At 37.6% G+C, this 13,330-nt stretch overlaps 1 protein-coding gene across 2 annotated transcripts in view; it reads left to right on the forward strand.

Annotated features, from left to right (window-relative positions):
- The window catches only part of ORC2 (origin recognition complex subunit 2), a 29,465-nt gene extending 16,399 nt beyond the window's left edge, over window positions 1-13,066 (forward strand). For both annotated transcript variants that reach the window (XM_006756258.2, XM_006756259.2), the window contains exons 11-18: window positions 1,800-1,909; window positions 3,471-3,603; window positions 4,707-4,803; window positions 8,203-8,349; window positions 9,189-9,360; window positions 9,650-9,711; window positions 10,343-10,461; window positions 11,689-13,066. In XM_006756258.2, the coding sequence (XP_006756321.1) occupies window positions 1,800-1,909; window positions 3,471-3,603; window positions 4,707-4,803; window positions 8,203-8,349; window positions 9,189-9,360; window positions 9,650-9,711; window positions 10,343-10,461; window positions 11,689-11,775 (927 nt within the window). In that variant the 3' untranslated portion in view covers window positions 11,776-13,066. The remainder of the gene's footprint in view (window positions 1-1,799; window positions 1,910-3,470; window positions 3,604-4,706; window positions 4,804-8,202; window positions 8,350-9,188; window positions 9,361-9,649; window positions 9,712-10,342; window positions 10,462-11,688) is intronic.
- The last annotated feature ends 264 nt before the right edge of the window (window positions 13,067-13,330 follow it).

Raw genomic sequence — 13,330 nt, forward strand, 5'->3', positions numbered from 1 at the left:
TGAAAGTAGGTTTCTGGCCTTTGCTTACAATGTTGCGAATCCTGCTGGCTGAAGCCCGGTGGTATTTGTTACAGAGTTTTTAAACTGCAGACTCAGAGGCCTGCAGCCACAGGCGGGGAATGTTGGAGTCCTCCATCACTGAAGCAAGCAAGCCTCATGTTAGTTTCAAGCTGCCTGGCTGCCGGCCGCCATCTTGGCTGTCAGTTAATTTGCATATCTTGCTGATTAGCCAATGAAAAGGGTAGCGGTCGTATGCCAATTACCCTGTTCCTCTTTTATTAGTGTAGATATAGATGTTTCACTGGGTTAGAATTCTAGTTGGCAGACTATAATTACACATTTTTTCTCATAATTTCTTCAGGATCTATAATAATCAGAGTCATGGTTTATTTGATATCCATGTACCATTAATCTTGGTTATTCATTTAAGCCACATATTTATTAAACCTCACACTGTTCATAAAACAATTGACCTGACTCTCTCAGTTACAAACCTTGCAAAAAGCAGATGATATCTTGCTTCTTGATATTATGGAAAACCTGCTCAGTGCAATACAGGTTCTATATACTATGTTCCAGCATCTCATGTTATGAGAAATAACACATAGCTATTGATGTCTCTCTTAGAGAGGAGACAGAACCATTCGAGAGAGAATCTTTCAGTAGAAAGTGGGGTTGATAATCTAAGAAGAAAGAGGTGATTATTAGTTCAGAGAGTATCAAGATTTATTATTCTCTGCAAGCTAGATTTTAGTGCAATTTTCTAAGGTGTTTGGGGTTTTTAAAAACAGTTTTGAACCTACAGAAAAGAGGAAAATATAGGGTAAGTCTCTGTGACCTGGATGACATAGTGCTGTGTGGTTATTTGTGTTTTGTGACCTGGTGTATTGGTATTGAGACTCAGATCAGAAAGTAGCTGAAAACATATATCAAGAAGACAAATAGGGGAGTGGGGGAAGCTGGAGGAGGATAGAGGGGGATAAATGGTGATAGATACTTAATTTGGGGTGGTGAACAAAAAATACAGTGTGTAGATGATGTGTTGTGGAAATGTGCAAAGGTTGTGAAACCTTTATAATTTTGTTAACCAGTGTCACCCGATTAATTCAGTGAAAAGGGGAAAAAAAAAAGAAGCCAAACTGTTCCAAGGAAGAGATGGTATTAATGTCTGCTTATAATCATGTAAATGGTTCTGGGGGAAAACTTAGCAAATTCTTTACTGCTATCACATATTTGTACCCAAAAGAATATTATAAACAAACTAGAAGCCTGTTGCAGGAAGATTCCTGCAAGAATAGGGCTTTGTTCCCTTCTCTGCTGCTCCTACCCGCCCTTCTCTGCCACTCCTACCCCGCCCTTCTCTGCTGCTCCTACCCTGCCCTTCTCTGCCACTCCTACCCCACCCTTCTCTACCACTCCTACCCCACCCTTCTCTGCCACTTTTCTCCTGCCCATCTCCACTACCTGGGCTCATTGCTTGGCTTCCTTCTATGGAGTCTTCAGTCTTCGCTCCCAGCCAGTATATGCAAATTAGCTGCCATCTTTGTTGGTGGTTAATTTGCATATCACTCTGATTAGCCAATGGTGGGCATAGCGAAGGTATAGTCAATTTGCATCTTTGTCTGTTATTAGATAGGATATTTAAATTATATCTGAGATATTATATATATTCAGTTCATGCACTCATTACCAAATTAATGTCTCCTAACCTCTACCTGTAAGAAAATATATTTAGTTTGAATGAATTTGATGTCTGTGGTTTGAAAGTGATTTTCTTCCCTCTCTTCCTTTTTTTAAAGCAAACTCTGCGTAACTTATTGAGCAAGGTTTCTCCTTCCTTTTCTGCTGAACTTAAACAACTAAATCAACAATATGAACAATTGTTTCATAAATGGATGTTGCAGTTACAGTAAGTACTATCATCATTGCAAACCCTTGTAAAATAAAGAATAATGTACATTTATATATGCCTGTGTTAAAATCAAAGTAATTTAACTTATTTAATTTTCTTTTTGCATAAGCTTGATATATATTTTTAGTTATAAATAAAAATTTGAAAAAATAGGTGTTTTTTCAATTTTATGATGCAAATGTGGACAGTCATTATTGTATGGCTCTGCTCAGAAATTCTAGTTTTCTAGAAATTTGTCTTTTCTAAATTTAATTAATTTGCCAATAACAGGTCAAAGGGTTATGCTGGTAAGAGAATGATTATCCTCCCTGGTAGGCCCTCAGCTCCTCTCAGTAACACTTTATGATCTGTCATTACAAATGTACAAAGCAGCTCTTCACTCTGATCTCCTTCCCCAACCCCCCTTCTTCTTTCTTCTAGTATGTCAGCTTCTATAACTTGATTTGCTTTGCTTCCCAGCCTATACCTCATAGTTAACTACTTGAGTATTTGCTACCTCTCTGATTTCCCTTCTTTTTTTTCTGCCATTTCTACCTTGCTAATCTCTACCTTTGGATTTATCTCTCTTCTGTTTATTTCTAGGCTATCCTGCATTGCCACAGAGCAGCACATAAATATTGTTTCTGACTGACCTCCATAAACAACCATGGAGTTGAACTTTAGCTTGACCCCTAGTGCGTGGTGTTCTGGTTCATCTCATTCACTCTCTTGGCCTCAGTTGCTTTTTGTATGTGAATAACTCTCATAACTCTATCTCCAGCCCAGCCCAGCTCAGATCACAATCTTCAGCAGTAGACACGGATATCTGAATATTGGAGATTTCCATGTGGATGTCCCTGTAAATAATTCAACGTACATAAAATTTAACTCATTTTAAGTCCATCATTCCCACCTGCTCCTGCTGCCTGGCACAGTTCCTGTCCACCCCATTCATGTAAAGTTGTCTATGCCAATTACTCTCCAAATCCTATTTATTTCACCTATATAGCTTTTGACACCTTACATTTTTCTCCTTGACACCTAATTCAAGTCAGTTTTGTCCCTCCTCATCTATTCCTCCTATTAGCCCATGTGATCTTTCTAAAAAGAACATGTTACTTTCCTGCTTAAAACCTTTCAGTTACCAGCTGACTAGTTCCTAGTAAATGCTCATAGTCTTGGGAATAAAATCTAATTAATGTCAGTTGACTCACCAAGACCTTTGTGACCTAGCCCCTGCTTACCTTTCCATTTTAATCTACTAATTAAAAGGCTGCTGCAGCCTGTGAAACGTTTTAGTGCCTTGCACCTTCCATGTTGTCCTTCTACCCCCAGCATCTGCAGGTTGAAAGTAGTATGAGCTGGAGAGAGAGCTACTAAAATTGGAACGCTTAAGTTTTGTGTACTAATAATAAAATTGTGCTTTTACCTTGTACAATTTGGGAATCATTATAGTTATTTAGCCATCCCAGTTCTTCTGTATTTTTTTATAAGCTTTAAATAAGGAAACTGGTTGATTGTAAAATTGGCAATAACAGGTACTGAACTTTAATTTTATGAATGCTATCTTCCCTAACAGCCTGGGGTTCAACATTGTGCTTTATGGTTTGGGTTCTAAGAGAGATTTACTAGAAAGATTTCGAGCCACCATGCTGCAAGATTCCATTCATATTGTCATCAATGGTTTCTTTCCTGGAATCAGTGTGAAATCTGTAAGTTTCAAAAATGTTAAAAGGAACCACAGCATATCTCCTGCCAGTCTGTACCTCCACGTTAATGAGGTTGCTACTTCTCATTCTGGAGTATTCAGTTTTTGTTTTTAGACTTCCTACCAGTAGGATTGCATACTGCTTAATTAAGATGATGAGCTTAGACTCAGAAGGTTCTAGCTTTGAATCCCCATCTTTGAATTTCCTACTTTGTAACTGATAATGTATTAAATCTTAGAGAAAAGTTAGCTTTGTGTACTGTACCAAATACTAATAATATTTCTCTGAAGGACAGGATTATGTGGGACTTCAATTTTTATTAGGCTTTTATGTCACTTTGGTACTCTAATAAAAATATAAGTAATACTTCATATTTTGTAATAATTTATAGGTAATTTTTACTCCAAATGTTCATATTTCTTCATCATTTGAAAATTAATATGAACCTTTTGGGTGCTGGATATTAACTGATGTAGTATGCCTTTCTAAAAATGTCAGTGTTTCTGTTATGTTTCCTTTGATAAATCAATAGTTTTCTAATATTTCTCATATTGTTGGGGGTATTTTTTGGGGGGTAGGGTTTGTTGCATCCCTCTTATTATCTTTACATCTTTGCTATTCCATGTTTTCTTCCTTTTAGCTCTAACTTATGCAATATATATATATATATACATATATATATATATATATATATTTATGAAGATAGATATACTTAAGTACCAGGAAACTTTTTTGTTTTGCTAATCCTCACCTGATTTTCAGAGAGAGTGGAAGGGAGGGGGGAAGGAGAGAGAAAAGGAGAGAGCGAAACATTGATTTGAGAGAGATACATCGATTGGTTGTCTCCCTGACTGAGGCCGGGGATGGAACCTGCAATCCAGGTACATGCCCTTGACCAGGAATCGAACCCTTGAGGGCCAATGCTCTAACCACTGAGAACACTGGCCAGGGCCCAGTAGCATTTTTTAAAAAGTAATTTTTTTCATACTTGGAGGGAAATCTAAATTCATTTTTAATTTATAAAAAAGGATTGATTTGCTAATTGTATTTATCTTTTATGCAGAATAACTTATAATTTATGTACCTCTTGCACTTCTATGATACAGATCCTGAATTCTATAACAGAAGAAGTCCTCGATCATATGGGTACTTTCCGAAATGTACTGGATCAACTAGACTGGATAATAAACAAATTTAAAGAAGGTAACAAAAAGTAGATGCTCTAGTTTTAGGGTGAAGCTAAGCATACACTTACTTATTCATGTATTAGTATACATACAAATGAGGATTATTTTTCCTTTTCTCAATGCTGATTTAGATTACTCTAAAATAATTGTGTTTTCTTTTTCTATGAACTTCACTAGTTACCTAACAAGAAAAAATTATTACTACTACTTTGATTTTTTTATAAGCCAAAGCCTCTTTTTTAAAAAAAAAGAAAAGAAAAAAAAAATATATATATATATATTTTATTGATTTTTTACAGAGAGGAAGGGAGAGGGATAGAGAGTTAGAAACATTGATCAGCTGCCTCCTGCACACCTCCTATTGGGGATGTGCCCACAACCAAGGTACATGCCCCTGACCGGAATCGAACCTGGGACCCTTCGGTCCCCAGGCCGACGCTCTATCCACTGAGCCAAACCGGTTAGGGCTAGCCAAAGCCTTTTATTTCAGAATAATTTTCAGGTTTCATTGGTGATTGTAAAGTGCCTCCAGTCAATTGGTACATTTTATGTGATACTCTTATATTTAATATTTTTATTAAAAATTCTTATTTATTCTGAGTAAATATTGCATTTCAGTAATTTCATATACTAAAATATGGAATGGAGAAAAACTTTTATTTTGTTATTTTTTGGTGTGAATTTTCTGGTTATGTGAGCATTTCAGAAAATTAGAAATAAAATTATTTAGGCTTTAACAATTGTCAGTCAGTCATTGCTTAACAATTAGAAGGAGTAATTTGTTATGCTTGATTTGATGGGTAATTTTGGTATCATTTTTATGCTCATTAAAATAGATGCCAAAGTCGTTTCATATATATGCATATATGTACTAGATACATATTGTATATATAATACATGTTTTTGTGATATACACTGAGTGGCAAGATTATTATGACCACCTGACGTTTGTAGGCAAATTAGCTATAATTTCACGCTGAAGTTGCTAGAGGGCCAGACCATTATAAATAGGGAAGCAGCTTGTTTACCACCACAGTAGAAGTATTTTTTTCTGAAGATATGGGTAAACAACGTGATTTAACAGCCTTTGAATGGTAATTGACCATACCTCCGTCACACTTCCCATTGGCTAATCAGGGCGATATGAAAATTAACTGCCAACCAAGATGGCAGCCAGCAGCCAGGCAGCTGAAGTGAACAGGAAGCTTGCTTGCTCCAGTGATGGAGGAAGCCAAGGTTCCCTGCCTGCCTTGCCGTCCTCTGAGCTGTTCTCTAAGAAAAAATGTTGCAATTATAGAAGCTAACAAACTCCAGATACCTGCTTTCAGCCAGCCGGCCTCGGAGCTGGAGCCGCAACAAAGTTTCAATTGCAGAAGGTAAATAAATACCAGAATTAAAAAAAAAAGAAAAAAGGAGAGACTGGCAGCTTCAGTTGTAGGCTAGGCCAGCCTGAAAACAGCCATCAGCCCCTCATCCCGGCTGGCCAGGCACCCAAGTGGGCCCCCCACCCTGATCCGGGACACCCTTTAGGGCAAACCAGCTGGCCCCCACCCGTGCACCAGGCCTCTATCCTATATAGTAAAAGGGTAATATGCAAATTGACCCTAACAGCAAAATGACTAAGACTGACTGGTGGCTATGACACAAACTGACCACCAGGGGGCAGATGCTCAATGCAGGCACTGACCCCTGGTGGGCAGTGCGCTCCCACAGGGGGAACACAGCTCAGCCAGAAGCCAGGCTCACCGCTGGTGAGCACAGAGGCTGTGCCGGGAGGCTCTCCCCCCTCCACTGCAGGCAATTCACTTCATTATACTGAGGGGTGGTCATAATAATCTGGCCACTCATGTTCAAATATATCTCACGTTCAAAGGCTGTTAAAATCTCGCATCGTTTACCCATATTTTCAGAAAAAAATCACTTCTGTCGTGGTAAACAGCCTGCTTCCCTATTTATAATGGTCTGGCCCTCTAGCAACTTCAGCGTGAAATTATAGCTAATTTGCCTACAAATGTCAGGTGGTCATAATAATCTGGCCACTCAGTGTATATTTGTTATATAATTATATGTAATTACAATTGTAAATATAGTATGTTATTTATGTGTAATTTATATTTATGTATATTTTAAAATTTTTGACTGATGGCTTCTTGCATTCAAGGAACCCTAGTCTTTGAAAATGTGTCATCTCAGAATTTTTGTCATTATATTGTCTCTCTTGTCCCTCTATCCCCAGGGCAAGAGAAATGTACTTACTCTCTCTAAAGAGCTCATCCTTCATCATAACTACCAAATGCCCATTTCTTATCAACTCCTGAGAGACTTACAAACAGCTTTTAAAAATATGTATAGGACTTCTTCCAGAAATCCTAGGGAAACAATTACCTCATTCTACTACTCTTCCATGCTATCTTACTTTCCTATTTCAATATGATTTTAGAGTTTTTAAAGACACATCCGCCTTCTGCTCTTTACCTCTTTCCTTCTTAATTTCTTCTGTGTTACTTAAGCTGTATACTTGAAGGTCACCTGTAATTTCCTTTTTACTAAACATCGGCCTTGGCTCATCCTTTATCTTGATCTGCAGTATTGGATGGTGTTGAGAGCTTCATCCTCCAAATTCTTCCCTCACTGACTTATGTTTTACTTCTCTCACTTTCCTGATTCCTTGAGCAATAATATCCTAAGCCTCCCCCTCTCTTTTATTATCTCCTTCGGCTGTTGTGATAATAAGGCTTTTCTATATTAAATCTTAATGCTTAACGAGCACTCTCTCTCTCTCTCTCTTCTTTCTTGTGTTTCTTTCCCCTCCACTCCAACCTTGCAATTCATCATGCACAGATTCACCTCCAATCTATATGCATCTTGCCTTATTACCTATACCTTATTAAAATGGCTTTCTTGCCGAAACCGGTTTGGCTCAGTGGATAGAGCGTCGGCCTGCGGACTGAAGGGTCCCAGGTTCGATTCCGGTCAGGGGCATGTACCTTGGTTGCGGGCACATCCCCAGTGGGGAGTGTGCAGGAGGCAGCTGGTCGATGTTTCTCTCTCATCGATGTTTCTAACTAACTCTCTCCTTTCCTCTCTGTGGAAACTCAATAAAATATATTTAAAAAAAATAAATAAATAAAAAAAATAAATAAAATGGCTTTCTTTATGGTCTGATTCAAGTGCTAACCATTCCAGTTAAGTCTAATTACTCTACTCCCTATTGATTTTCAATTAATTTTATTTTTTTAAAGAGTTTAATAATGTCTTGCCTATTTTATGAATGACTGACATATTTTCAAATAAATTGTATATTCCTAAGCAATAGTTACTTTGTCCTTCGATATATTCTTTAACCCATATTGTATGTGGTGGGGATTTCACAAATACTCATTGCAAATAATAATTGAATTATTTTTCTTTTTAGATTCTTCTTTAGAACTCTTCCTTCTTATCCACAATTTGGATAGCCAAATGTTGAGAGGAGACAAAAGCCAGCAAATTATTGCACAGTTGTCATCTTTACGTAACGTATATCTTATAGCATCTATTGATCACCTCAATGCTCCTCTCAGTAAGTTAAATATAACTATTTTTCTTTCTTGAGATATCAGTCTTACAAGATTAATTTTCTTAATGTTGTCACAGCATTTTTAATTTTTAGTACAGTTTTATTTTTGTTGTATTTTTAAAGACACAGGTAGCCAAGAATCTAGGTGTCCTCAATCTGACTTAGAACATAATTATTGGAAATAAAAATTCAGGTTCTAAAGTAAGTGTTTTACACCTAAACCTCGAAAGAGAGGAGACTCAACTGTTATTTTGGTCTTTTTCTACTCTGAGGTATTGCAACATTTATTTTATGCAGTTTAGTTTAGAGACTGTGATAATCTTATTGAACAAAATGTTAAATTATTCAAGCTTGCCCTAACCGGTTTGGCTCAGTGGATAAAGCGCCTGCCTGTGGACTCAAGGGTCCCGGGTTCGATTCTGGTCAGGGGCATGTACCTTGGTTGCGGGCACATCCCCAGTGTGGAGGGGGGTGTGTGCAGGAGGCAGCTGATCGGTGTTTCTCTCTCATCGATGTGTCTGACTCTCTATCCCTCTCCCTTCATCTCTGTAAAAAATCAATAAAATATATATTTTTTAAAAAATTATTCAAGCTTTTTAAAAGAATGCCGTGGTAGCACTAATATATTTTAACTTGTATTTAACATACTAATGAAGGTTCAAATGCTGATTGATCATGAGATTGTCAGGTACTGATTTGGATGGGAAAATGGCAAAAACAAAAGTTTATAGGATTCATTTTTTATTTAATGTTTTCTCATTCTTTCCTGGAGTAGAATTTAGTAACGGGACAACATGAGAATAATTAATAATTGTTTTTATTTCTTTGATTTTGTGCTTTAGTGTGGGATCATGTAAAGCAGAGTCTTTATAACTGGCTCTGGTATGAAACCACTACGTACAGTCCTTATACTGAAGAAACCTCCTATGAGAATTCTCTTTTTGTTAAACAGTCTGGATCACTACCACTTAGTTCCCTAACTCATGTCTTACGAAGCCTTACCCCTAATGCAAGGTAAGAATGAAAACTACAGTTTCTTTTATCTATTTACTTACTTAGTTAGTAGTAGAGCTAGGGCTAGAACCCAGGTCTCTTTCATTTTTTTAATTTTTATTGATTTCAGAGAGGAAGGGAGATAGAAACATCAATGATGAGGCCAGTATGTAATATTCCTTGGAGAAAGGAACAGAAGCTAGCATAGACAAGCCAAGTATTCCATATTCCCTTCATGTACTTTACTACTAGCTATTATCTTTTGATGTTAACATTCTGGATTTGAGCTCCTGTGTGTTTTTCTCTCTAGGGGGATTTTCAGGCTACTAATAAAGTATCAGCTGGATAACCAGGATAACCCTTCTTACCTAGGTATTCAATATTTATATTAAATTGTGTCACTTTTGTTTCACCCCATAAATTCCTTTTTCTGGAATCTAATAGCACTGCAGTTTTTCACAGCAGTGAATAAATGGTTTGCTCTGTGATCCTGGTGTCTGCCACATAGCAAATATCCTCACAACCCTATTGAGAGGCAAACCCCACTTGCTTTTTAAATTTCGTGTGCTAACTATGGATGTGTGTCTACCAATTACATACATTTCATACATTGGGCATCTTGGGAGATTTTTTTTCCCTTTGAGTAAAAATAATGTGTTAAACATTTTAATAATCGTTCAGCTCTCATGACATACTTGTTAGTTCCCTCTTTAATAGTCAACTTTATTCACACTATTTAAAACTGCCTGTAGGGTTGTGCAACACTTGGTCACAGTTGCCTATTTTCAACCAATTATTTTTGTTTAAAAAATAAAAGCCACAGTATTCTCTAGTTTTGCTTCTTCCAGAGGCACTTACCTTGGTTTTAAATCAACACTTAATGACTACTTTGCAATACTGTGGCCACAGCACTTTATCTCTGTGCTCTTTGATGTGGGTATTTGTATATGGGGTTCTATCCGAAATGCTGACTTATGTTCACATCTGCTTTTCAACTCTCCAGGACTTGCTTTTCAAGATTTTTACCAGCAGTGTCGGGAGGCATTCCTTGTCAATAGTGATCTGACACTTCGGGCCCAGTTAACTGAATTTAGGGACCACAAGCTTATAAGAACCAAGAAGGTGAGACTTTGCTGTTACAGCTTTATATTCCAGGAAGAGCATTGCTTGTTAAGGACAAGGATGCCTCTGACCAAGATCCAATTGTGTTACTAAGGCTCCATGGTAGTCAAGGACCCATTTAGGCAGTGGGCCATTTGAGCTCTGTACAGAGATAAGGTAGTGAGATTAGAGGGCCAGGAACTAAGCCTAGAAGTGTGACAGTTAATGGCCAAGTAAAAGATAAGCCTGCAAGGTAAGAGAAACAGCCAGAGTGAGGAAGAAAACCAGGACATGATGTTACAGAAGCCAAGAAAAACATGTTTTAAGAAAAAGAACGGTCTGCAGAACAGGCCTTTTGATGCTCCTGGAGCCAATTGTTTGCAAATATGCTTGTTCAGTGTGGAAGTACAGTCAGGTGCTGCTGAGCGGCCAGTAGAGGAGGACTAAACAGATGGTTAGGTTTAGGCATATGGAATCCCTTGGTATAAGCCAGCAATTTTCAGCAGGTGTGTCACGGCACACTGTGTGCCGCAAGAATGTTTAAAACATGTAATACCTGACTATTTAGTCAGGGGCACTGATCTCTTTTCCCTTAGATTGTCAAATAAAATAATGACAACAGCCAATACAATTAAGCTATCCAGTGAATGAATCAAAATTATACCTATTTTTGTAAGATTGGCAAAAAAATGTTTTTGGGTGTGTCACAGAATTTTAGTAGTTTATGTATGCCATGAGATGAAAAAGGTTGAAAATCACCAATCTAAATAAAAGCTCTTTTGGTGACATAATAGTGGCAGTAGCTCGGTTGGACTGGGTTGAGGGAGAAGTGAGGAAATGGAGACCACCATTGTTAGACAACTCTCTGAAAAGGTGCCGAGGCTGGGTGATAGATGGAAAAGAATGAGGTTACTTAATAATGGGAGATACTAAATGTATTTTAAAACCAATGGAATGGACCCAGTTGAAAGGGAAATTAAAGAACAAAAAAATCAATAGTATAAGATTCTATAAAGGAGGAGGAAGAAAATAATCCATTTACCCGCTAGACTTCTTTTCCACTAGAAAGTGGCCTAACTAAAAACTCAATGTATTTTAAATATGTGTGTGTGTGTGTCTGTGTGCCCTTTCCCCTTAACTTTTATACTGCCAAATTTATATAAAATATTAAATCCATTTTTTAAACTATGATAGGATTCAAATTTATCTTACAAATGACTAACATCAGGGTATTCTTACATCTTTTAGGGAACTGATGGAGTGGAATACTTACTCATTCCTATTGACAACGGGACGTTGTCAGAGTTCCTGGAAAAGGAGGAAGAGGAGTCCTGAAGCTCTCCTTCACTCCTGAATATTCTGTGGAAGGTTGTACTCCGGCTGCCTCTCCTGCAGTCTAAACTGTTTACATCCAGCACCAGACTCTTTCCATTGTACAAGATTTAAAAGTGGGAGGTGGATGTCATGAATTAGAACCTTGATTAGCCTGGCTAGTTAATTACCAGCTCTAGTACTATGATATTCAGTGGTCCTCAAGTTGGAGAAACTGTGCCTTTCATTCATTACCTCTCTGGAGATTCTTGCTGGAGTGAATAGTGTGCTCAGGGACTATTTGGAACTAGATGTTTTTAATTCTTTTATATTAGAGGTGATACTACTCCTGATTCTTTGAGGGCCTTTTAACACTCCTGGGGCTGCTTGTTCCAGCATGCAGAAGTACAAAGACATTGGCATCACACAGATCTGCTCTGTGTCAGAGCTACAAGTGAAATGGAGAAGACTTGCTGTTTCTGAACTGGCTTAACGAAAGGAATAAAATTGGGGAAAACTAGGCGATCCAGCTTTCTCCTTTAGGATTTAAACTACATACTGGGTGGAGGCGGGGGGTGCATGACACTATTCAGTTGGGATAGTGGGAAAAGCATAACAAGTATATAGGGTGTATACCCAGCCTAGAAAGCACATGAAGAATATGAAACACTTAATGTTTGTGCCATCACCTTCATGATACAAGTGAGAAGCCAGGCTAGAGAAATACTTTTTAATTTTTTAGTCACTATCTTCAAGACAACAAAAAATAAAAATTTAAGTATTCTTGTATATTGATCTATTTCTTTTCTTGAATAACATGCAGGTGAGTAGCATATTAATAGCTGGCTTTATATTAAATTTTAAATATTTTTTATTGGTTTCAGAGAGGAAGGAAGAGGGAGAGAGAAATAGAAACATCAGTAATGCGGGAGAATCATGGATTGGCTGCCTCCCACATGCCGCACATGCCCCTGGATCGAGCCCATAGCCAGGGATGTGCCCTGACTGGGAATCAAACCAGGACCTCCTGGTTCATAGGTCGACGCTCAACCAGAGCCACACGGGCCAGACTGGCTTTAAATGAATTGATTTCTCTATTAAGTACATCTAAAACTCACTGTAAGGCATTTCAGTCTTTTTCTTAGTGACAATTTCAAGCCTTCTAAATATTTACACGAGCCTTTTTCTTAAGAAAAAAAGGCTAACGGGTCACTGTACTCAGCTTATAGTTTTCACATATTCCCTGAAATATTTCATACTTGGAAATGAAAATCATCATTAATATCACTGTAATAAAGTATATATCACATCAGCATTTCTTACTCATTTCTTATTTTGTAAATGCCTTTCATGAAAATATTTCCCAAAATGCTCAGAATTTTTAAATCATTTCTTTGTGGCATATAATTAATCAATTTTATATTAAATCCGTCAATTAAGGGTTTAATCTTAAAGACAATTACTATTAAAATATTTAAGAATGTATACATTACAGCCGAAACCGGTTTGGCTCAGTGGATAGAGCGTCAGCCTGCGGACTGAAGGGTCCCAGGTTTGATTCCGGTCAAGGGCATGTACC

The sequence above is a fragment of the Myotis davidii genome, unplaced genomic scaffold, assembly GCF_000327345.1.
Source record: "Myotis davidii unplaced genomic scaffold, ASM32734v1 scaffold914, whole genome shotgun sequence".
Lineage (NCBI taxonomy): Eukaryota > Metazoa > Chordata > Mammalia > Chiroptera > Vespertilionidae > Myotis > Myotis davidii.